The 23,560-nt window shown below is 48.6% G+C and overlaps 10 protein-coding genes across 10 annotated transcripts; 5 read left to right on the top strand and 5 right to left on the bottom strand.

The window, feature by feature from the left end:
• Positions 1 to 416: 416 nt before the first annotated feature.
• Positions 417 to 3,150, bottom strand: I303_106301 (uncharacterized protein; the record flags this gene model as incomplete). Its single annotated transcript, XM_018409603.1, has 2 exons — positions 417 to 2,903; positions 2,995 to 3,150. 2 exons carry the CDS (start codon positions 3,148 to 3,150, stop codon positions 417 to 419), a joined length of 2,643 nt encoding a protein of 880 aa, XP_018261876.1.
• A 936-nt stretch (positions 3,151 to 4,086) lies between these two features.
• I303_106302 (uncharacterized protein) lies at positions 4,087 to 7,099 on the top strand (the record flags this gene model as incomplete). The annotated part of the gene is made up of 7 exons (XM_018409604.1): positions 4,087 to 4,501; positions 4,579 to 4,684; positions 4,741 to 4,858; positions 4,947 to 5,026; positions 5,117 to 6,038; positions 6,115 to 6,194; positions 6,253 to 7,099. 7 exons carry the CDS (start codon positions 4,087 to 4,089, stop codon positions 7,097 to 7,099), a joined length of 2,568 nt encoding a protein of 855 aa, XP_018261877.1.
• A 142-nt stretch (positions 7,100 to 7,241) lies between these two features.
• On the bottom strand, positions 7,242 to 8,312 carry I303_106303 (uncharacterized protein; the record flags this gene model as incomplete). The annotated part of the gene is made up of 5 exons (XM_018409605.1): positions 7,242 to 7,317; positions 7,414 to 7,565; positions 7,696 to 7,793; positions 7,896 to 8,122; positions 8,236 to 8,312. 5 exons carry the CDS (start codon positions 8,310 to 8,312, stop codon positions 7,242 to 7,244), a joined length of 630 nt encoding a protein of 209 aa, XP_018261878.1.
• A 572-nt stretch (positions 8,313 to 8,884) lies between these two features.
• On the bottom strand, positions 8,885 to 13,319 carry I303_106304 (uncharacterized protein; the record flags this gene model as incomplete). The annotated part of the gene is made up of 9 exons (XM_018409606.1): positions 8,885 to 10,131; positions 10,223 to 10,366; positions 10,482 to 10,713; positions 10,792 to 10,881; positions 11,014 to 12,059; positions 12,128 to 12,150; positions 12,231 to 12,289; positions 12,395 to 13,024; positions 13,116 to 13,319. 9 exons carry the CDS (start codon positions 13,317 to 13,319, stop codon positions 8,885 to 8,887), a joined length of 3,675 nt encoding a protein of 1,224 aa, XP_018261879.1.
• Positions 13,320 to 13,747: 428 nt separating this feature from the next.
• Positions 13,748 to 15,559, top strand: I303_106305 (uncharacterized protein; the record flags this gene model as incomplete). Its single annotated transcript, XM_018409607.1, has 6 exons — positions 13,748 to 13,957; positions 14,168 to 14,240; positions 14,315 to 14,424; positions 14,505 to 14,795; positions 14,937 to 15,304; positions 15,484 to 15,559. 6 exons carry the CDS (start codon positions 13,748 to 13,750, stop codon positions 15,557 to 15,559), a joined length of 1,128 nt encoding a protein of 375 aa, XP_018261880.1.
• A 543-nt stretch (positions 15,560 to 16,102) lies between these two features.
• Positions 16,103 to 17,028, bottom strand: I303_106306 (uncharacterized protein; the record flags this gene model as incomplete). The annotated part of the gene is made up of 4 exons (XM_065969350.1): positions 16,103 to 16,288; positions 16,418 to 16,585; positions 16,749 to 16,903; positions 17,004 to 17,028. 4 exons carry the CDS (start codon positions 17,026 to 17,028, stop codon positions 16,103 to 16,105), a joined length of 534 nt encoding a protein of 177 aa, XP_065825422.1.
• A 683-nt stretch (positions 17,029 to 17,711) lies between these two features.
• Positions 17,712 to 18,203, top strand: I303_106307 (uncharacterized protein; the record flags this gene model as incomplete). Its single annotated transcript, XM_018409609.1, has 1 exon — positions 17,712 to 18,203. One exon carries the CDS (start codon positions 17,712 to 17,714, stop codon positions 18,201 to 18,203), a length of 492 nt encoding a protein of 163 aa, XP_018261882.1.
• A 778-nt stretch (positions 18,204 to 18,981) lies between these two features.
• On the top strand, positions 18,982 to 19,323 carry I303_106308 (uncharacterized protein; the record flags this gene model as incomplete). The annotated part of the gene is made up of 2 exons (XM_018409610.1): positions 18,982 to 19,116; positions 19,174 to 19,323. 2 exons carry the CDS (start codon positions 18,982 to 18,984, stop codon positions 19,321 to 19,323), a joined length of 285 nt encoding a protein of 94 aa, XP_018261883.1.
• Positions 19,324 to 19,367: 44 nt separating this feature from the next.
• On the top strand, positions 19,368 to 21,134 carry I303_106309 (uncharacterized protein; the record flags this gene model as incomplete). Its single annotated transcript, XM_018409611.1, has 5 exons — positions 19,368 to 19,560; positions 19,634 to 19,845; positions 19,945 to 20,392; positions 20,472 to 20,787; positions 20,891 to 21,134. The coding sequence occupies 5 exons, from the start codon at positions 19,368 to 19,370 to the stop codon at positions 21,132 to 21,134; spliced, it is 1,413 nt and encodes a 470-aa protein (XP_018261884.1).
• Positions 21,135 to 21,486: 352 nt separating this feature from the next.
• On the bottom strand, positions 21,487 to 23,188 carry I303_106310 (uncharacterized protein; the record flags this gene model as incomplete). The annotated part of the gene is made up of 7 exons (XM_065969351.1): positions 21,487 to 21,599; positions 21,769 to 21,925; positions 22,050 to 22,241; positions 22,347 to 22,412; positions 22,518 to 22,722; positions 22,841 to 22,897; positions 23,022 to 23,188. The coding sequence occupies 7 exons, from the start codon at positions 23,186 to 23,188 to the stop codon at positions 21,487 to 21,489; spliced, it is 957 nt and encodes a 318-aa protein (XP_065825423.1).
• Between the last annotated feature and the right edge of the window lie 372 nt (positions 23,189 to 23,560).

Consider the following 23,560-nt stretch of genomic DNA (forward strand, 5'->3'; position numbering starts at 1 on the left):
ACCTGGTTAGGGACAGCTTAGCCTAAGTTCTCCGCCCATGACTTGCGCTCTAAGTCAGGTGAATCTGACTGCGCTGTCGGCAACTGATTGATGTAGCCGTCATCTCACTCAAATGGCATCGAAGAATTGTTCAGGGGGCACAATGTACTCCCGATGGGTCAGACTGAGACATCGATGAGCCGAGATGGAAGCGCTGAGATGCATGCGCTGAGTCTGGGACCAGGAGCGGGACGCGTTCTTAGGTCAAAGACACCCAATTATAGCGAGTGACTGTGTCACGGCTGCATGTACACCACATGCAAGTGAGTGGAAGCGGATGCCGAAAATGCAGTATCTGAATAAGAATTTCAGTAATATGCATGTATGTACGATGCAGACACATGAAGGAATCGAATTTTGCAAGTATAAGTTGATCATCATGCCGCCCAGACGTCGGGTCTCACAGGTGCGAAATGAGGTATATACGACGGAGGAGGGAAGTCAGGGAGCGCGTATGGCACTGTGTAATTACGCTGGCCACTACCTACACGCTCGATGTCACTTTTACCGGGCAACTCTACTTGAGCAGTACAATTCGGCGGTACATCTACCGAGACTTCCAGACTACCATCTTTGATTGACCATTCGACTGATACCTTGCCATAGGGACTTATATGACTTGTTCTTGCCGATGTTACCGTTCCTCCAGGTTGGGGCTTGATGAGAATCTCTTTCCAGCCTGGTGAGAGAGAACGTAGTCCACCGATATACTCGTGCATGAAAGTCGCCACACTTCCCAGAGCATAATGATTGAAGCTCGTCATTTCCCCTGGGTTGATGGTCCCATCGGCAAGCATACTATCCCATCTTTCCCAGATGGTCGTGGCGCCCAAAAGCACTGGGGACAGCCATGAAGGACATTCGGTGGCTTGTAACATCCTATATGCGTGGGAAAGGTGTCCGTTATCCGCCAAAGTCGGTAGCACGATGGGAGTACCAGCGAAACCTGTGTCGATTAGCCAGTTGGCCTTGGACACTGAAGTTGCAAGTCGTTCGGAGAACAAGGCTTGATAATTGGGTCGACATTTCGAAGGCGATGGGTATATGTTGAGATGGAGCAGAAGGCAGAGAGCGGTTTGTGTTTCGCTGACCAGGCGACCAGATCGAGTGACGTATTCGTCGTACAATGCATCCGCGAGTACAGTCGCTTGTTGCTCGTATTTCTCTGCTTCGGGTTTCCGATTGATCTTCTTGGCGATCTTGGCAGCTTCTTTTGTGGAATGGACGAGCCAGGCATCAGCGACAAGGAGATTATCGGTTGGTCCCATGTTGGGAGTCTCGGGTGGTGCTTTGGGAGCAAGCCAATCGCCCAATTGGTCTGCTTCTCGACTCCATAGACCGGTGAGACGATCTCGCTTGACACCTCTGTCCAGCCACATCTGAACCGAGTCGAATTGTCTTCGAAGAATGTCAAGATCGCCATGAGCCGTGTATAGGTCTCGAGGAACAATGACAGATGCGTCCCCCCATATGGCTTCGGGAGTCGATACGTCTGTCCCCGTGTCGGGTACGAATATAGGCACAACTCCATCCAATTTATGTTGATCTTGCCACAGGTCTTGTAGCCATTCAGATAGGAAACCCGACGTGTCGAACAAGTACGACATGGTAGGTGAGAAGACGCAAACGTCGCCCGTCCATCCCAATCGCTCATCCCGTTGCGGACAATCGGACGGTATTCCAATTGTATTGCCCATAGTTGACCAGACCGCGTTCTCATGTAGCTTGTTGATCAATGCGTGGGAACATTCGAAATCGCCCACTCGATCCATCGACGATTGCAGTACCGAAGCTTCTATATCTTGAAGGCGTACATCGGACCATCCGGTGATCTCCACATATCTAAATCCGTGGAAAGTAAATTTCGGACTCCAGCCAGCGATACTTCTTCCACCAAGTACGATTCGGTCTGTGGCTTCTGCATATCGCAGCGGCCTTGTACCAAGCTCTTCATTCTCCATAACCTCCGCATGTCGAATGACGATCTCGGAATTTTCGCGTTTAGCAGGATTGTTGAGGACCTTGATCACTCCTCCGAGGTTCTGACCAAAATCGATGATCGTTTTGCCGGAAGGGGTTGAAAAGATGTTGACAGGCTTTACAGCTTTGACTACGCGGATGGGGGGACTTTGCGATGCGAACAATTTACAAGATGGGAAAGGTAAAGTTTTAGAAGGCGTCCAATCTCCTTTATTGAAGTCCAAATCTTCCTGATTCGTGTCGTACGTCTCTCCAGCGTAAATTCCAGAACTAGTGATCGAACCGTAAGACCACTCCCATTGCGTCTGTACTGGTGTACCATCTATCTCAAGTTGAGCCATAAGTCCAATCCTATCTCCAAAGATATTACGCTGTCCACCTTGATATCCCAGTACCCCGGCATACCATCCCTCACCCACCCACGCGCCAATCACATTGGTCCCCTCCTTCACCAGATGAGTCACATCGTATGTCTGGTACGATAATCTCGACTTGTAAGAGGTCCAGCCTGGTGCCAGGACGTTTTCGCCTATACGGACTCCGTTCAGATAAGATTCATAAACACCCAGAGCAGTCACGTAAAGTCGAGCCCGCGAGAGGAGGGAGGAGGGAACAGTGAACGATTGTCGTAATCTGAATGGTCTTTTGGATTTATCGAGTGGTTGATCGATAGAGCAGGTCACAAAGTCTGATGTCCAGTCCTGTTTATCCAACAATCCAGCTTCCACAACGGATTCCGCTCTTTCTGTCCACGAACCATTTTTGCTTCTAGCTCGGACAGTGACTGTTACTCTTTGTCGACTACTAAGCGGGGCAGCTGGCCAGGGAACTAGGACCGATTCGGAGGACTGGACGGAGAAGATCTCAGAAGGGCTGGCATGGTCCTAGATACACGCCGAACGGTGATCAGCTAATATCCTATTTGCGTGATTGATTCGCTGTCCCCAGTAAAGTAATGTTATTGGTCGAACGCACCTTGAAGAGCGTCATCTCGTACTCTGACTGTTCCCAATCCTTCACGCCGTTCGAGAACTGCCATGATATTCTTGGAGAAGGAGTATCTATTCCTAGCGGATCCGCATAATGCTCAAAAGTGATCTTCTCAATTCTTGGCTGTGTGATGATCGTCATGGTGCTTCGCGTTACCCACCAACTGGTGTATTGGTGAAGGGATTTGATTTTTCTTCGCCCGACAGGGAAGAACGCTTTCCAGAGCTGTCTCGTATATATTGATTACGTCTCTTATCCATCTTGGAAGTTTGAGAATCTGTCACCAATCGTCAGAATATCTATTCTCTGCTCTCTATCGCGCCGCTTCGCATCTTGGGAGGAATGATGAACCGAGAAGAGGCTATTCACGGTAAAAATCATTCACGTAATCTGACTTCGTTCCCCGCTGCGAGTCGGATGGGCAAGTAACCGGTCCCAGATCAGGCTATTTCATCCATCTCCAACTGTACCACGGGGTCTACTCAATTGACCCCATACTATCTCATCTTTTCGCATAGCCTGACCAGGTGTCGAAGATCTCGTAGCCCCAGTCAAGCGTTTGTGGAGCCTAATCTTTGATTTGGCCACCATCCAACATTACGCGAAATCATTGAACGGAGACCGCGCTCGGAACTCGATGCCAGCAGATACATCGGTGATACGCAGGAGTAAGGAAGGATGTCTGCGTTGCAGACAGAGCAGGGTAAGTGGGTGCCCTGAGTCAAGAGGATGGGGCAAGATTTCCTATCCCCGGCAATCTCCATTATTGAGTTGCAGCCATCCCGGTTCAAGGTCGTTTTGACCATTTGACTTATGTGCTGAATGAGTCAGCTCACATACAACACATGTATAGATCAAATGTGATGAGCTCCATCCGACTTGCGGGAGGTGTCAGAGTCGCTCCTTAGCTTGCGAATGGCCCATGGCGAAATCGAGCTCCAGTAGAAAACATCGTAATCCGCGTTCGACGACTAGCTGTGAACCGTGCAGGCAGCGCAAAGTGAGTATGATACATCGCTCAGACCCGTGAAATCGTGGAAAACAAAATCATCATCTCACGGCAAGACAACATAGCTCATGATCTTCCTATCTTTGCAGATACGATGCGAACAGCTTCCAGGTCAAAGCACCTGTACACAATGTGCTGAGCGAGGAGATGCATGTCAGAGATCAAGCCGAAGATCGGACTCACGTACGAGCTTGGAACCATCGACGGCAGCAATACAAGATTCTTCGATCGGTGATGAGGTCGAGGTCAATGGTAACGCGGATCTCTCTTTCGCATTTGGGGATGCACTGCCTTCGTCCTCGACCACAGCTATTCAAGATGAGGGTATGCACTTGGGCCGTCTGCATCGTGGACAAGAGATCGGTGTTTCAACATCGATCAACCCCCGCTCCATTGATATGGCAGTAATGTCTGAGCCTTTACCATCGATCAGTGCCCTCGAGCTGAAAGCGTACATCCGGCAGTATTTCAGTTCTGTACACCGTAAGTCCCCATAGCTCGACTGTCTCTAAGTCTATTTACCCATCAACAGGCCAGTCGAAGCTAATTCGAGCCACCAGATTTTGCGTATCTGTCCTTCATCCATGAAGTCGATTATTGGGAATTAGATGAGAAAGGTCGTGCGCCGCCTGAACTTTCGTTGTTGATGGCTGCTCATGCTGTCCGGTATGTCGTCCATCATCATCAATCTGTTCACCACTGTGGCTGACTTGCTTTTGCAGCTTCGGTGGAGAGCCCGCCAGTCTGAGCAGATTACAGATGGCCGACGAATGGGTCAAGGAGGTCGGAGAGAAGCTGATACCCCGCGTATTGAACGAATTCGGCGTTATTGAGCTTATGGTGAGTGCAACTTGGATAAAATGTCCCTGGGCTAGATGAAGCTGTTATGGTATTGCCGAGCGTCCGTTGAGTGATATCTGAATTACAGGAGGTTGTCCTTTGTCAAACGTACGATTTCTTGAATGGGCGATATTCCCGAGGTATGGTCATGGCGGGAATTGCAGCACGGTTAGTTCCGCGTCAAGTGCCTTTATAACACACCCGTTGTCCAAGTAAAAGGTACAGAGACTGATACAAAAAGGTTTCTGTGTATAATAGGATGATGACTTTTTTAAGGCTGAACGAGCTAGATGAATGGCCACGGCAAGCTGCGAAACCTTTGCTTGGTCGAGAGAGTCTTCGTAGACTAGCTTGGTCGGTGTGGTATCTCGACGCTACACTCGATGGTGGTGTTTATGGCGCTTCAAACATCCAGGAAGATGGGTACACGATTCAGTTGCCTTGTGACGATCGACCGTTTCTTCTCCATCGACAAGTCACTACTGAACTTCTAATCCCAAAATCCCTTCGAACTGCAAACGCAAAAGCGAATACAGATTTGTATGCTTCGACTTCTGCTTCTGGTCCTACTTCTACTTCTGGAGAATCGCTGGACGTATCCGCTCACTTGTTACGAGCAATGTGCGCGAGACAGGCGTTGGCTCAAGCGCACTCTCGGATCCAGCGAAAACTCTTACATGGAGGTATCACCGTTCAAGAGATGAGCCGGATAGCGATTGACAAAGCAAACAAGTTGCTCAATACACTATCGCAGGATCTCGAATACTCTCAAGCACTCTATCACATCTACCGAGATAGAAGACCGGCGATTGTACTGCTCCATGCAGTACGAAACAATTGCGAGCGACATACCTCTTTACTGAAGATGCTGGTCGCGCAGCATACCTTTTCTGCCGATTACGATACTGGCGTAAAAGACGAAAGAAAAGCTTTAGTACAAAGTGCCAGAAAGCTCAGCCGGATACTTGGAGATGCTTTGAATCATCATGTTCCGCTAGATCCCCAATTGGCGATGCACGCTTATAATGCCATCGAGATCTTGCTTTTCCAACCCATTCGACTGGCCGTAGAGCAGAACGAATACGTCAGTATACCGAAGTCAGACGTCATCGACGCTTGTAGACCTTTACTCCAAGTCATCCGTGATATCGCTAAGACTTGCCCACTGGTGGCCCTGATTGTAAGTAACATGAGCTCATTTGACCTCTCGTTCTGGTTGACCGTGCTGATTCCAAATCGCTTGGTAATCCGCGCAGTATCCCGAGGCGATTAATCGAATGGTTCAGATGGGCTATATTGACGAGTTGACAAATGATGATATCCTGGTAGTGCTGGAGTATGTGCCGTCTCAAGCAGACTACACTGGGCTGACCGAGGTCTACTTGATCCCATAGGAAAGTACATTGTTTGACCAACGCTGACAAGGAGTTCGACTGGACCGAGTCTTTCTGGCGATACGAGATCTTCCTCTCGCGGCGGTCTCGAATGGCCAACTCCAATCTCGCCTCTAACATCAACACCGATTCCGGTACCGGTACAAACGGGAGTATGCACAACATCACCAATACTGATCCGACCATTCCTTCAGATCAGAACCAAACACAAAGTCAAATGCAACTTGCCGAATCGCCTGAAGACGCTCTGCTCGAAGTCCCAGCCGCCTCGACCTCGACATCAGCTCGGGACGTCATAGCTACGTCCCCTGCTCAAATAATGCACAGTCCCATGGTTCCGTCCCCGTCTACCGCTACCGTCACCGCCAGAACAGGGGAATTCCAAGATGGAGTATATCCAGCACCAGCATCTGATATGTCACCTACCACTTCAACTTCATTCGTCCAGTCGATCAATACACTTTCAAATAACGATTCTTCTCTTGATCCGATCACCAGAATACAAGAGCTCTTCACGAATAGGGGAACAGACACAGGTGCTCTGACTCCTGGGCTCTATGCACCAATTTCGAGCTTTACTCCTAGCGGAGAAGAACGTACGAATCTCGATAGATCGACTTTGGCCGCGAACGTTGTGAGTAACGGTAACGGTAATGCGAATGGGAATAGTAGCGGGAACGGCGCTATGATGAGCATGGGTATGGGTATGAGTATGGGTATGGGCGTCTCACAAGATATCAATTCAGCATTGGCACCGATGGACGACATCAATAACTTGTTTGGCGGTCCGTCCGACTTGGGCATAGGCTCGAATGGGATGTCCCTGCCGTATCCGTGGCGCTGGTAATTTTGTCCTTATTGAAGTGGTTACTCCGTTATCATATCATGTGACGATGCATCGTATTTGAGTAGTAGAAGAAACAAAGTGGACCCTTGAGACAAGATGACGATATCTCCCATCGCTATTCTCATGGTCTCTCATCCAGCTTTCATACGTTGTAAGCTTGTCTTCGATCTGCTCGGTACATGTAATTCCCCTGATACGCCGGACCACCAATTGCCGCGCTGGTATAGTATAGTATAGTATAATACCATCGACCGACGTCAGCCTTTATCAGCTTGGATAGCGGGGAAATGCTATCTACAGAATCACAGACTTACGCAAGGAAAGCCGCGATAGTGCCTACCAAACCCAACCACAACGCCGCACCATATTGCGCCTGTATACCAACTCCGTTGAACCTCCTTCGGCCTTGAACGAACAGTACGAGGGCGAAAGCTTCAGCTAATATCGCTGATAAGGTGCCCAATAGCTATTTCAGTAATGTCAGACAGTCCAGCCGTGACACAGGGACAAGGAGTACAGTATGCAATCAATGCTAAATACATCAAAGTTGCATCCTGTATCTCGGAGCAAACAGGGAGACGATCAATCAGACTCACAGCAGCTGTTCTGAAGTAGACTGGATTCCACATGAACTTCCCAACTTTCAGCAAGCTCAGTATAAGGGCGAACCAAGCTAAGAGCATGAACAGCGCGGCTGTTGTGATGATACCGCATGGTCAATGGGGTGAATAGTAAATAGTATCATCCAGTCAATTTCGGTGGCGTAGGTGGGAAAGATGAGAAAGCGTGTGCTTACCGAAGCCGTATAGAATCAATGTCTTAGTTAACCACTCCGTCAAGATACCTATCCGACCTTCATCCTCATACAGATATCCCACTTGCGGTCCAGTACATCCCTCTCTCGTGGTTGTACAATATCCGAAAGATCCGAATTTCGTATTTGTATTTGCCGTTGCTGCTGTCGGGGGGAGGGACAGAAAGAAGATGGATTTGATATATGGAGTCGAGAATGTCGTGAGTGTCCTAAAGCGATCAGTCAGTCCGACACCGCAGCGCAAGATTAGTAAATTGTCCATCGACAAGATGGGCAATGACAATTTGAACGAGCCTGAGCAGACTGAGATGGATTTGCTCACAAGAGCACCCAGCTGATCGTCGTCAACGTCAGTCCAATGATGATATGTCCCTCTTGACAATCTCTCCACCTGAACATCCTGACCCCAGCTTGTTGTAGACAGCGTGGTCCGTGTCTCCGTGTCGAATTCCCAATGTACTGCGGACCAGCGGAATAGCGGACCAGAAACAGCGGATCAAACAATGATGATCGACTAATGCTTAAGCTGCCAATGAGTGGAAATAGAAATCAAAGTCTGGCGCAAAGAGTATACTGTAGTTGTTCTTCATCAATTGCGATTCTCTATCATTCATGTTTCCTCGCAGACACAATTACCGTTCAAGTGGTATGCTTGAACATCGATGAACATTGCGGAAAACACACAGACACGGACATACGGAAAGCCCTCTGAACCCTCAATATTCTTGTTAGTCCGGGACGCTCGGACAGGTACCAGTGCAACAAGTTGAATGATGAATGATCCCAACAACAATGTCATCATCGCCCGTTGATAAATGACTTCACATCGTACTCATACAGGCACATGCATGACATACAATAATGACGGGGGCGTTCTTGATTCTGACCTCAGTACTAAAGACATAACACCCCCAATGATCTGTGTAACTCATATTCGCGCCCAGTAGTTCTCTGTCCTCATGCACTAATTATCACTCCATGTACTCGTCCTCATCCTCTCCTTCCGCATCTTCCTCTTCTCCCTCAGCATCAAGGTCATCATCATCATCAACGTTCACGTCATGTTCAGCATCCTCATCCTCATCCTCATCCTCATCCTCATCCTCATCCTCACCTTCCGCATCTACGTCCGCATCTGCATGAATGCCATCGGCACCTTGGACCGGTATCGGATGATCTCCATTGACCCGTTCGTTCGATTGTTGTTGATCTCCATTGACTTCCATCTGACCTTGTTTCTCGACTGACGTTCTCCTATCCATCGACTTGAGGTTGACATGCTCAACTTCTTCCTTCTCTTCCTCCATATCACTACTCATGATGATCCGCTTCCTTCTCACCGGATTCGTATTCGAATTCGAATTCGAAGCGCTCAAACCATTCAGACTCGCGCTCTTCGCCTTCTTCGACAGAGTATTCTTCTTCTGATCAGGCGATGGGGATGTGGATCCGTTGATAGTATCAGGTAAAGTCTCCGCATTACGTAGATTATTTCTCGTCGTGCGTTTCAGCGGCGATACAGATGGGTTTCGGAGTTGACCATTCGCATTCCCATTGGCATCCGCATCAGAATGACCATTGAGATGTATCGCACTGCGGGATCTCGTATTCTTCACTGGTGAGAGCGAACTTGGCTCCTCTTTCGATGTAGATGTAGATGAGTAATCTCGTTTCCTTCTGAGGGATCGGACCGGACTCGCTGATAATTCAGCTACTAAGTTCAAAGTTGCCCGATCAGTCCCTTTACTAATCTCTTCCGCTGTCGGAGTTCTGGCGGCAGGTGCAGGTACGGGCGCGAGCGTTCGGGTTAGATCCATTCGTCCCGCCTCATCATTCTCACTCTGAGCTATATTGCCCAGAGTAGGCTGGACTCCTTCAGCTTCTTTAGCTAAATTTCTAGTGACCAAGAAAGGGTGGTACTTGAGTCGTTCAGGTCGAAGAACCAGATATCCTTTTTCATCGTATTTCTTCAAGACCGCCTCGATATAGGCTTTGTCAACTACGATCGAGTATTTCTTAGGGATCTTGGGGGTCTCGTCTTCTTCCGCCTCGGCTTCAGGCATCTTTCGACGATTCCTTTGACGTGATTTAGGGGTTTTGCCGGGGACAGGGGTGAGGGAGAGGGAAGAGGGAGTGTCGTCGTGCGAACGAATCATGTCTTCGGATAAAAGGGTCGCGTAGATGTCTTCGATCGTCATGGATGTGGACAGGGATATATCTGCGACGAAGACCAGCAAAATTGTCAGGAATGCAGTGTAAACGATTTGAGAGGGACTGTTTGCCATGAGATGCAGATACGAGATGCTCACCTTCCATCGTGACATTGTCGGGAGCATCAACCAAGTATCTGAATAAGGCAGTCTTCCAATATCCCTTGTAAGCCACTGCGCCTAGACCAGACAAAGGCTTCTCAGGCGATCCGACCCGGCCTTCTTTCTTCGACAGAGCATAACCTATGAGTTTGCATATACGTCAGCACGACCTTTTCATTCAGGCGTTCCTCGTTGTGTTCTTTCCAGAACGCATATATCTACTTGATCCAGATGAATGGAGTGGTGGTGGACTCACTGAAATCAATCAAAAGGTGTCCCCATCCCTTTCTCTGCCGAACAGGCAACGCCATAATACAGCTGACATTATTATCCATACTCCTCTTCTCTTTACTGAAATACCCGACAAATCGAGCACCTAGCTCATCCACCTCGGTCATCACGTAGAACAGGAAAGGTTCGACATCGTAGTAAAGGGTCTTGTGATCAAGGAACATCTTAGCGAGGAGACAAAGGTTCTGGCAGTATATCTGTTATAAGAACGGAGATTCAGCCTTTGAAATTCCTCAACGGGCGGCATGTTTGGTCATGTGGACACATCGACTAACCTTGTTCTTCCTTCCATCTACCTCAAAAACTGAGACCGGACCATCACGATAGATCTCGTCTCCGGGCGGATGTCGGACTTTGCATTTTAGCTGCATAAGGTAGATCAAGTATCAGCCAACCCGACGACACCACTAACACGCTTTCCCAGCGGTGAGAGTACCTAAAATATGGAGCAAGGTATGGTGGAAGGCAGAAGGATTCGGGGTTAAGGCATGACTCACTCGATGTCGACCAGCTACAAAACCAGATTTCATGTACTTCAAACAGAATTCGCACAACCATAATCTACCGTCTGGCACATAGGCATACTCTTCCGGATAAGGCGCAGAATACCAAGTATCAATATCAAATTGGCCGAAGCGGATCTTATTTATTTTTTCGAGTCTGTGATGGTCATTTCCGCTGTTTGATGACGGGTGATGATGATGATGATGGCCATGATGATTTTGCGGTGTCGATGGGAAAGGATAACCAGGCGATGTGGAAGAGCCGTTAGGAGTCGAGTTGGCTTTCGCCGACAGAGATTGCTGTAATAGCCTATCTCTCAGTCCTCTCGATAAAGAAGGTGTCGATAAAGACGCGGATCCACCTCCGCCTCCAGCTCCGTTCAGTTTCGCTTTATTCGGTGTGGGGGTAGACAAGGGCGAGCCTGGGACTGGCGAATTCATCGGTGAATGGGGGATATTGGGCAAGGAATTAGTTGCAGAAGGTGGTGGACCACCTAACCTATTTTCAGCTAATTTCCTTGATCGCTCATATTCCTCTTTATCCTTTTCCGTGATTCTCGTTTTAGAGGTATCGGCATCTGATCCTTCAATAACACCTCCATACGGTCGTTGTTCTTCCTCAGCAGGTACTTCGGGGTCTTCTTCATCACCTTCGCCGGATTTGCGAGGGTGCGAATGGGGTACTTTGAGACGAACAATCATAGGTGTTCCTTCATCTTCCGTATCATCCCTTCGCTTCCTTCCCCGCCCCGTCGATTTCAGCTTATCCGGATCCTTCTTGGGTATTTTCACTTTTATCCTTGATGCAGGAATCTCCTCGAATACTCCATAATCTGCATCATGGTCGATGACCGAAGTCGAAGACTTGGGTGTTTTCCTAGGTCGCCCGATGGCGGTAGGTAAAGGCGTGGATAGGGAGTCCAAGGAAGCTGTTGCCTTGTCCTTGCCTTTCCGAGATGCTGAGTTGGGAATCGCGGGCGCGGATCGTGAAGACGAGAGGGGTGGTTGGCTTTTGACGCATAGGGGGCAATGCCATGAGCCTAACAGAGATACACAGGTGAGTCAGGGGATATATTCATACGAGGAAAAAACAAAATGAGTTAAATACCTTTAGGTGGTTTAGCCAATTTTCTGGAGCAAGAGAACATTGTATATCAGCATGAAAGCATCTAGAGCCGCAGTAGAGTCAAGATGTGGTGAATGAGACTCACGGTACCAGACAGAAACTATGCCAGCCTCGATCACACGTATCACAGAACATCAATCTAGACTGCAGAGCGGAGTAAGAGCAAAAGCATGATCATCAGCGAATTCGTATCTGGCGTTCATACGACCAAAGCAGAGTGATGGAGTTCAAGAGAATTCAAGCACCCACATCATCTCCCTTCACTTTACATATCTCACAGGTCTTACATTCTATACATTGCCAATCATACTGCATGATCCGCCGGGCCATACGGGGACCCATGCCGAGGCAAGTCGGATGACCTGATCTTCCACAGAGCGAGCAGGAGGCCATTCGTTCCGCTTGACCCTCGCGATTGCTCTTATCGTTTCCACGGCAGAAGGAACATATCTCGTCTCGAACGAATATGAGTTGTCCACCTGTGCCTCCTGATTGTTCATTGTTCTTGGCTTTGCCTTTGCCTTTTCCGTTCGATCTTCCCTTTCCTTGGCCGCCTCTGGATTTACCATTGGGAGCGACACTGCTTCTCGAGGCACTTGTCAAGCCTCCTTCGTATAGGGCCAAGGCTGAGGTAGAGGACGAGGACGAGGCTTGATGAGGTTGGTGAGAATGATCATGGCCATTCGGTTGTGGGGTAGATAAGGAAGTAGTTGTGGATGATCTGGCTACCCTCGCTCGTTTCCTCGGTGAAGGGGTATCGTTCGACTGTGAGAATATTCCTATTCGCGGTTGTTTGCTTGGCATGGGTGGTAAAGGATGTGAGGAAGAGGAAGATGAAGGGGCAGGAAGGTGTTGATCGTATTGAGAGTAATGTTCATCCTGTTGTACGTGATTTTTTTGAAAGATGAGACGCGTGAGCTGAATCAGTCCAAAACATAAACAATAACAACAACATCAATCACTCTCTTACCTTGTTATAATCTATCAAGGCCAGCTCGTCATCTACCAGTTCGCCCTCGGCATCTTCCAGGTCGTTCTCCTCATCTAGGAGGGCGGGGTCGATGGGTATATCCGCCGAGTGTTGAGATAGGGAAGGGAGGGGTTTAGAAGGTGTGACGGAGGGGCCGGAGCGGACGGACGAGGGTCGAGAAGATGATCTCGTCGGTGTCCTCATTTCTTGGGAGCGACTGAGCTTCGGTCTGTTTCCAGTCCCATGAAGGTGATCCTGAGTATGCTTCTATGCATGTGGTGAGGAAGAAGGAGGAGGAGGAGGATGTCGGTATGTATGCATATGCATATGAGTGATGTTATCTTACCCATATTACCATAATAGTGTTATACGACGCGCTCTGTGATTGTGATTATATGAGAATTGATAAGCAACCTGCTCTACAGTGAGAACGGAATCAAATTCACCATACAACACATCAACAACAAATCCACGTCATGGTCATCTCCCCACTATACGCAACTACGCCTTTTCCCTCTACTCTCTCTCTCTTGGTGATTATTGCATGATCAAACATCTCACTACCTCTAAAATACCTAGTCTCACCCTGTTCTCACCTGGCCTCCCGAAAATAAAGCGACGCCGTGCACAAGATGTCAGTCCGAAAATCGCCCCCACCATCTGGGCCAGGCTCAGCGATAATCAAACGAGCAAGAGTGGACGATGAAGAAGTTGAAAATGGGACTACGACCATGACAGTCGCTTCAAGTGGTGAGGGACAGAGGAAGAATGCTTTGATACGGAGCGTTAAGAGGACAAGTGGGCTGGAAGCGCCAATTGTATCTCTGACGGGAGCACATGGGGTGAGTGAAGAGTCGTGGTTCAGCCATATCCCATCGTTGTATCTAAACTTGTTCCGCGCTCTGCGCTTGCCCTGCTATCCCTTTTGGTCACGTCTTCTGGATCTTTCATCTGAAATCGATTCTTCACTTCGGCTCTCCATTTCGACAAGATCCGTCTCATATCCCACACACGGAAATCTGACAGCTGACACTTCACTTTCAACTGCGCAGGGCGAGATAACAGCTTGCAAATTCGATCCGTCAGGTCAGACATTAGCAGCGTGTTCAGTCGATCGAAGTATATGTGAGTGTCTCATCTTGGACACAATTGGCGACCTTGAAACTGGCATACATTGCTGATTTTTATTGTACTCATAGCCCTTTGGAAGACATATCCGCCCCATGACAACTACGGTATCATAACGAACGTCCACAAAACCGCCATTTTAGACATCGCGTACTCCTTGGATTCAGAGACGATATACTCAGTAAGTCCTCTTCTCGTTTGTATGGTATCACAGCTATATCTTGGTTCTCGGTTCTGACAAAGATCTTGCGCGTGAAATAGGGCTCAGCGGATGGTGTATTGATCTCGACGGACCTTCGAGCAGGTCAGAGGATATCGAAGTATTCAGCGCATTATGGTCCCTTGAATAGTATAGCAGTAGCTATATCTGGCGGACGAGAACTGGTATTGACAGGTGGAGACGATGGGATAGCGCGTGTATGGGATTTTGCCAATGATTCTAAAGAGCCTGTTGCAGAGTTCGACGATGAGAGGGATTGCCCGATCACAGCGGTCGAATGGAGTAAAGATGGGAATCAGTGTTTCGTCGGTGGAGTGGATAACGAGGTCAAGGTGTGTAATTCAGGACCCCGCCTTCCGCATGCTTTCCACTGTTACACCAAATACATTATGAGGGTGATAGCAAATTCACCCATTTCTTTACAGCTTTGTGAGTGCAACGGAAGAAGAGATGCTAACCTCTCTCAATGTCAGGTGTGGGACCTCCGTTCGCTCGAAATCTTGTACACCCTTCGCGGACATACCGACACAATATGCTCCCTCTCCCTTTCTCCATCAGGCCATTTCTTAGCTACATACGGACTCGACTCAGCATTGATCATATACGACGTCCGACCCTTCTCTTCTGACCCTATGAGGGTCTATCGATCGCTCACAGGCGCCCCAGCAGGATTCGAGAGCGCTTTGATCAGGTGTGGCTGGAGTAAACACGATGCCGGAGCGCGAATCGGTGTTGGCGGAGGAGATAGGAATGTGACCATCTGGGATGTGGATACGGGGAAGATAGCATACAAGTTACCGGGCCATAAAGGTACTGTTACTGCTGTGGATTTCCATCCTAGGTGAGTTGTCGTTAATTTATGTCAATTTCCTGGGTGGCTGAGTAGGGGCAAAAGGATGGCGTGACCCATTCGGGAGAGAGAATGCGATTTGACCAAATAGAAGATTCTGGGAAGGACACCCGCCTGGTTGTCCGATTGTGAACCTAGAGGCTGATGTGACCCGTGTGATCCTTTGGTAGAGAACCGATCATTTTGACGGGATCAAAAGATTCCAACATGTTACTGGGTGAATTAGATGCGCCAGATACAGCTTAGACTACGACAGAAGACACAAGCAAAGAATGGAGAAGGGATGATGGCTTTAATTGAGAAAGAACGAGCGATGGTTCGAAGTGGAGTCACAGCATGAGATTCATCACATGAACAACTTCGAGAAGAGGGCCGAGAGAGAATAGCGATACACACCTCCCACCAAAATATCGCAATCATACGGAAACGGAATATCCACCGACTTTCGTTCTTGCGTTCCGTTGACATGACTCGATAGTATGCATAGCATATAATGTACAACATTGCCTGGTAGACTCCGTTCTGTCCTAATGACCATCTGTTCGTGTTGGATGCGGAATAGATGTCTTGGTTAATGCCAAAGGGTGAATCAATGAGTCATTCGATAACGGTTGTTTTTCACAATGACAAGATATCGCTGAGGCTGGAGCTTGAGCTGCTTATAATCATCTAGTTCCTCTTGAATAGGTCTTCAGGCTTCGCTTCTGAAGGTTGATTTGCCTTTATCATCGCCTGAATGCCCTATCGCCTCAACACCTCGTCGCCTCGTCGCCTTTTCGCCTGAGAGCTTTATCCTCCAACTCCACAACCTCCATCACGTTCATGCACCTCCATACACTCTTTATCGCAGCTCCATTCCGCGCACCTGGGACATTTGTACGCGCCTATATACCCGCAGGATGAACAAATCTTGCGCCGGGAGTTGCGAGGGATGGGGGAGGTGGAAGTCGTATATGGATTCGGCGGGTCTGGGGGCTAAGAACAAAGAGGAACCGTGAAAGAGCAGAGAAGTGATGACAAAGATCAGCTAGAGACCCAAATGAGTGATCTTGAATTTGGATTGGGTCCAGTCGGATCTAGTGATCGATCTTCGTATGTACGTACCAGCTCATCCAGCCAGTCTTTCAGACTCTTCTTACCGTACAGGATCCTCCGCACATTCGCAGACTGTTTCTTCTTGTTGGCATTGGCGTTAGCGGTGGGATGTAGAGCGGATGCGGCTTGTGATTGGGGTATAAACGATGTTGCAGGTATATCGGTCGGATTTGTGCGCTATATGTCAGTCAAGCCAGAGGAGCAGTCGAGACACCATGACAGGTCAGCTTTTGTTTGAATGTTGCTTCACAGGTAGATCTTGACAAGCTAAATGGATGTAGCAGGAAAAGGACACGCTCTACTTCAAAGGCGAAGGAGCAGATCATCAACCAGGACTGACCTCTAATTCGTCCAATCTCCTCGCTAGCCTCCTTCGCTGGAAATCACTCAACGCATCATCCCGTCTACTTTGCTGAACGGGGTTCGAAGTGGACGCAGACGCGAAGGCGGACGCGGATCCAGACGCAGAAGGCTGAGGAAGGGTATTACGCGAGGCTATTTGGTGTAAATTGAAATTCGCTTAAACACATGAGCACGACTATTTCGGCTTCGACTTCCACTTCACGCTCAGTACGAAGCGGAAGATACCACTCACGTTGCTTCCTCACTGCTGGGGGCATTTTGACGGTTGTTGGCGATGTTCAACAAGCCTTCGTATGGTATTTTGATACTCGATTCGACATCTTGCTTTCTGCTTCTCAATAGCAAAGTTGTGCGAAGGCGAAGGCAATGAATGATAAAAATTGATGATGTCATGGTTTTCTTCTATCCCTCAGCCTTCCTCCATGGCTCACTTGCAAGTTGAAGCAGAAATGCTGTGGAGATCTTCGCGGCAGAGCAGACAGGGGATCCTGAACACAAGCTCCGAAGGCAAATAAGCAATGTAGAGCGTCCGAAGCGCCGTGCAGATACCGAGCCTTCTACGTCTTCTCCGGGAGCTGCTCATCTGCGTCTTCTATTGCGATTCACATCATCTGTTGGCGTCAGCTGTTCTGCCCATACTCGCTTTCGAAGAACTTATCGATTATATGAATGGTATTGATGATAAGCGCGACCCAACGTCTTCGTAGATGAAATGGCGAGTCGTACGAAGGCAACATCTCCCTTCAAGCGGAGTTCAACGGGCTCACTGCGGTGTCACAATCTTGATATTTCTTGTGGAACCAAGAAGCTCAGTTCTGTCCCACTGATGAAGTATAATAGAGCCCTATCAAACTCTCGTTGACAAAGAGCCTCACCTTTTACTCATAGACTCGCACCAGAATTACTCGAAGCGCGTTCAGTCATTTGTCACACCGTAAATATGTCATTACAATCATCCCATACTATCGTCCAGCCAACACCCACTGCTAATTCTCAACAACCTCTTATGATATGTATCACACTTCGACCCACGACTATCTCGAAATCCAACTCCGACACTGAGACTGAGTCCATCGCCGCGTCTCATCTCGACAGCTATGCAGATTCTAAGACAGAGAAAGAAGAATGGGAAGTGACCTTTGATCCGCAGCTTGGTCGATGCAATTACACGCGAACCTCACCCAGCTCTTGGCGTAGTGCGCGTAGATCATCTTCAGACCTTGTACCCGCGAGTCTGAGATCGACGACGGAGTCCAGAGAATGGGAAAGGGGAGTTAGTAGGTATGGATCTGGGGAAGATTTCAATCCGCAGATTACTATCTTGGCTAAAAACCTCGAAAGGAGGTTTAGGGACATCATGGAAGTTGAGCGGTTCCAGCAAGATACAAAGGTCTATTCATTTCTATCGAAGAAGCACAAGGAGACTGCGTAGTAGAGCGTCGGTATTACTCCTCGTCCCGCCATGGCTCAGTGATCTAGTGTAGTGAAGACTCGCTTTCGATCGTAGTATGCATTTCGTGTTTTCAGGCTGACTTCTCACCTTTATGATCACGCATGCATTGCTTGGAGGCATTCATTGACGATGCGCATCAGCGTGGTCTTGTCCTGACGCTCATCCAGACGTCGCTACTAAGACTGCGAGAAACGGGACAGGCGATCCTACGCCCAATGATGCGTGACTGCGCGTCTCATCCAGCTGCGAGCAGCCATCCGCAAAGTCTGAGCATCTCTTCTTTCTGTGTGGTCTCCTCTCCCCCCATCCCCTGTCGAGCTCTATTATGCGGAGTCATCTCTGGGACAGGTACCAGATTGTTGTCGTGATAAGTGGACTTGCCGCTCTCCCCACGTTCCAAGACCTGCTACTTCAATTCAATCGAAATCGAAGGGATAACAAAAGGGTCATAACAGATAGCTCACTGACGTAAGTGTACGGACCTCTTTCTCCGCGTTTAAGCTTAATCCGCCGCTGCACAATCTGCTTATGGCGGTCGGAAGGAGAAATTGTTGAGTACTCGTACGCGTTGAGCACCTGAAGATTTTTCAGGGTTTCGGCGGCGGTTTCAAGGGAGCAAAGTAGGGTGAAGAAAGGAATTAAGAATGAAATCTTTTGCACCCAAAGACAAGAAGGAAAATAACATCATCATATCCGTCTTCATTGCATTGTTCGCCTCATTTGCTATATCGGCCAGATACATTGAGTCTCAAACATAATGTCGATCACAGCTGCATCTTCATCAAATTCAGTAGCGACTGGCTCGCCATACAATAGGTCGACTGCAGAGTCAGACACGTCTTTCGAGGATGAAATCACAGAGATGGAAACGTTGGTCATTGGTGCCGGTCCAGTAGGTCAAGTCTTTTTCGCCCACAGCAACCATTTGCACAAGCTGACAATACTGAAGACCGGTCTCGGAGCAGCAACTCGTCTGGATCAATTGGGTCGACCTTTCATCATCGCTGATTCCGCCGATGCCCCAGGTGGATTAGCAAGTACAGATGTCACTTCGGAAGGGTTTTATTTCGATGTAGGCGGTCACGTTATTTTCTCTTGAGTCTTTGATATATGTCGATCAAATGAACCCTTTCACTGGAATCAATGACTACGTATGCCCATGCTCATGCTCATGCTCATGCTCATGCTCATGCCCATGCTCATGCTCATGCTAATGCATCCAACAGCCATTATGCATATTTCGACGACGCATTGCACAGGGCATTACCGAACGAAAATGATTGGAGTACACATCAACGAGTTAGTTATGTCAGAAGTGCTGGAAATTGGGTTCCTTGTGAGTTCCAGCAGACTGATCCCTCCCGGCACATCACTGTATCCAGGTGCTGAGGAAGTTTATTTTGCCGCAGACCCATACCAGAACAACGTCTCCCAACTCCCCCTCGATCTTCGTGTGAAATGCGTAGATGGACTGTTGGCAGCTGCAGAGCATCGAGCTCAGACCGCGGGGCAAAAGCCAAAGAATTTCGACGAGTGGATCGTCAGGAATATGGGTGAAGGGATAGCCGATCTGTTTATGAGACCTTACAATTTCAAAGTATGGGGTACTCCAACTCACAAAGTAAGTTCGTGACCTCAACATCGTTGACACCGAGACAAGACATTCGAAAAGTTGTGACATGCTGGGACTGACGGCTGATGCAACACTGCTCCAACTTAGATGCAATGCAAATGGCTCGGGGAACGAGTCGCTGCTCCAAACGTTCGAACGGTAGTCAAGAATGCTCTGACCATGCAGACAGCCGGTAATTGGGGTCCTAACGCAACTTTCAAATTCCCCATGAAAGACGGTACTGGTGGGATCTGGACCGCCGTGGCGAAGAAACTCCCTATCAAGCGGTTCAGACTCGGTCGATCGGGAGAAGTGAAAAAGGTGAACGGGGCAAGCAAGGTGGTGGAATTTGGTGACGGGAGGAAAATCAAATATCAGAATTTGGTATCTACCATGGCTTTGGACGGGATGTTGGATCTTTTAGACGGCGGAGCGAACGGAACGAAATCCGTTGAAAAGATGAGAGTAGCCGCTAAAGAGGGTCTGGTGTACTCCACGACGATCGTGCTGGGTATAGGAATCAGGGGTAAACGACCGGATAGAATTGGCGATAAGTGTGAGCTGCGATTCACAAATACATCTGTTGGGAGGAGGATAGCTGTGACTGAACTGATCAATCTCGATATTACTTTCAGGCTGGCTATACTTCCCGGAGGACAATGCACCTTTCTACCGAGCCACGATATTCTCCAACTACTCGCCATACAACTGTCCTCAGACCGACGTCAAATTGCCCACCATCCAAAAAGCCGATTCCTCCTTACCGTTCGACAAAGAGTCTAAGGAGGGTCCATACTGGAGTTTGATGCTTGAAGTCTGTCAATCGGACGAGAAACCAGTAAACCTCGATACCTTGATGGCAGATACTATACGTGGAGCAGTAGCTACTGAATTGATGTTACCTACCGACGAGATTGTATCGGTCTATGAGAGGCGGTTCGACCATGGATAGTGAGTGTCAACAAATGTTAATGCCTCGTCATTGCGAATCTCTCGTCGTTTGCCTGGCCCGCTTTTACCTGTTTGATCATGCTGACGGGTGTACGACGTTTAGCCCCACGCCTTCACTGGGTAGAGACGGAGCCCTGGCCCAGATCCTTCCTGCTTTGAGGGACGAATTCAACATCCGATCAAGAGGTAGATTCGGTTCGTGGAAATACGAATGCGGGAACCAAGATCACTCGTTCATGCTGGGTGTGGAAGCTGTCGACAATGCCCTGTTCGGTACGCCCGAGATGACCTTGCACGAGACCGACTGGGTGAACGGAAGAAGAAACATAGAGCGAAGACTTGTGTGATCTCCATCTTTTTGTCAATATTCACCCCAACATTAGTGACCGTGAGGTCCTCGGGTATTCTAATATCAACATCTGAAAAAAACATATACACATGACTCGCATAGACCTCAGCTAGGGTTGAACACATACATGCATGTACCATTGATAGCATATGCTGCATCACCTCCGTGCTGACTCACCTGAATACATGAGCATCGGCGTCAATGGAGAGATGCGTCTCGTGTTGGGATAGTGTCGCTTTTGATGTTTGAGAACGAAAACCTTGCTACCTGGATCACCTTTTGTGCATGCGACAAAGCCATACATGGTGGATATCGGTGAGGATTTGTGTAGAGAAGTAGAACCGAACTTCCTATTCGTCCGAGCATTGACAATGGCTGTTATGGTCTTTCTCATCGCATCCCTTCTCCATCGACGCGTCCGTACAATTGAAGATCATAGGCCAAGATCGTTCCAGTGCATGGCCTGTATGAATCAAATTCACAAGAGATAGGTTCGATGGATCAGCATCGATCCGGACCTGAGCCGGTGAACAACACACTCGATGACTCCTTGACCACGAGATACGAGATAGAGGAGTGAAGGGTACGAGTGACAAATGAGAAATGACGGGTGAGACCTTCAGTCAACTCACCTAGAGTCGGATTCGACGGCTCATTATTCCACCACCCTTCCTTGAATATCCAATGATTTTTCGGCTCATGAAATTTCTGCCTCAAATTCGCATACGCTCGCTTTGGGTTTTCTAATATACGATGTCGAGAAACGATGAATTGTCCTGCCCATGTGCCCTGTAAACCCAAACCGACAACGGATGTTGATGATGAGTCGGTCAATGACAGCGGCTGTGTGACAGAAGAAGCTGCGACACGGGTCCAGGGGGGATAGATAGAGGAAGAGGGAGCCACGACTCACCAAGACCGGCTCGGGGGGACACAGATCCATTCGGAACATACTATATATATCGGACATCCTCGGGTGTACTTGACCGTGCGAGTCGTTTCCGCACGTATGTGAGATGTACGGTCCGAACGATAAGAATCCCGTGTCTTTGTCAAGCACCTTCTCTAGACGGGGTAAGAAAACCCAATCCCATGCGACGTGGGGCTGTATCGAAGTACCAAAAGGCGAATTCAGCTCCGCGCTTCCCTCTGATCCCATTCCCTTCCGACTCCTGGGCCCACAAGTGGCTGCGAAGAAGATCCTACTCACCTGCATGAAGAGAGTGTGTCGGGCTATATTCGTCGAGGACGTGTCGTAATGCCTGACTATATGAGACTGGCAGGGGAACGCAGAGGTCAAGTTCAGCGTTGTCAGTTCTACTCACGTGAAAGTAGAGCATAGAAATGCGAGGTTTTCGAAGCTTTACTGAGCATCACTCACCAGATAGGTCTCACCTTCCCTTCCCACATTCGGTATTTGTACCACCTCATCCGACATATCCAGCAACTCCTTCAGTCCGTCCTTGTCTTGCGGCCCCTTGGCATAGATGATCACCCTCTTCGTGCGTGTGGAGGGTAATCCGGATCGTATCGATTGTATGGATTCACGCATGATGTTGAGATCCTCATTGTAATGCGATACGACTCTGCGAGGTAGGTTGAAAATTCAATCAGCGGAATACTTCGGTGATTAGGCTTGTGTGAGACTCATCCGTCCTCTCTCTTGATCCATGCTTGGGAAGACCGAAAGACGGAAAGACTCACATATCATAATCACTGGTTGTTCTCCAATCATCTCGCCGTATGGCATTATCCCTGGACCTGTAGCCATCAACCTCTCTGCATCGTCAGACCAGGTCACAGCGGACAGAAGGACTGTTAGCGTCATGGCTTTTGTCAAAGTACTCGAATCGCATATTCCAGACAAATTTGAAAGCAGACTCACACATCGGGGACTGGGAGCATAGAGACGACCGGTCCAAACGAAGCATAAAGACCTATGATCGCTACCATCACCAGCACGGCCATAGCTGCGGCGCGTTTCTTCGGGGAAGTCCATAATCGCGTGATATTCTCCTGCAGCTCAGGCGGTATGCTCTCCATCAAGCCCATGTTGGCAACGGCGGAATATGATCTCGTTCTCTCCCTACTACAATGGAAGGCGTGACTCCGAAATGATGAGAGGAAGAACGTTGATATTTTGTGTAATGGTTAACCACCAAATGTGATGATCCGCAAACGGAGGTTTTTGAAAGACTTTTTGGAGATTCCCAAATAACACTCAACCGAGAATTACATACATTTCAGGGTCAACAAAAATCCCCCTTTTGCCGTACAGAAGGTTATGCACCAGCTAAACCTTGGCGTGCGCTGAATAGCGGAGCAGGATAGGAGTAGCGCCGCTGTGCAGGTAAGGCCTCCAAGATGCCGCCCAACGTCATGTGCAGGAAATTTCTCGCAAAACATATGAGTTATATGACACAA

Source organism: Kwoniella dejecticola, chromosome 7, assembly GCF_000512565.2.
Source record: "Kwoniella dejecticola CBS 10117 chromosome 7, complete sequence".
Classification (NCBI taxonomy): Eukaryota; Fungi; Basidiomycota; class Tremellomycetes; order Tremellales; family Cryptococcaceae; genus Kwoniella; species Kwoniella dejecticola.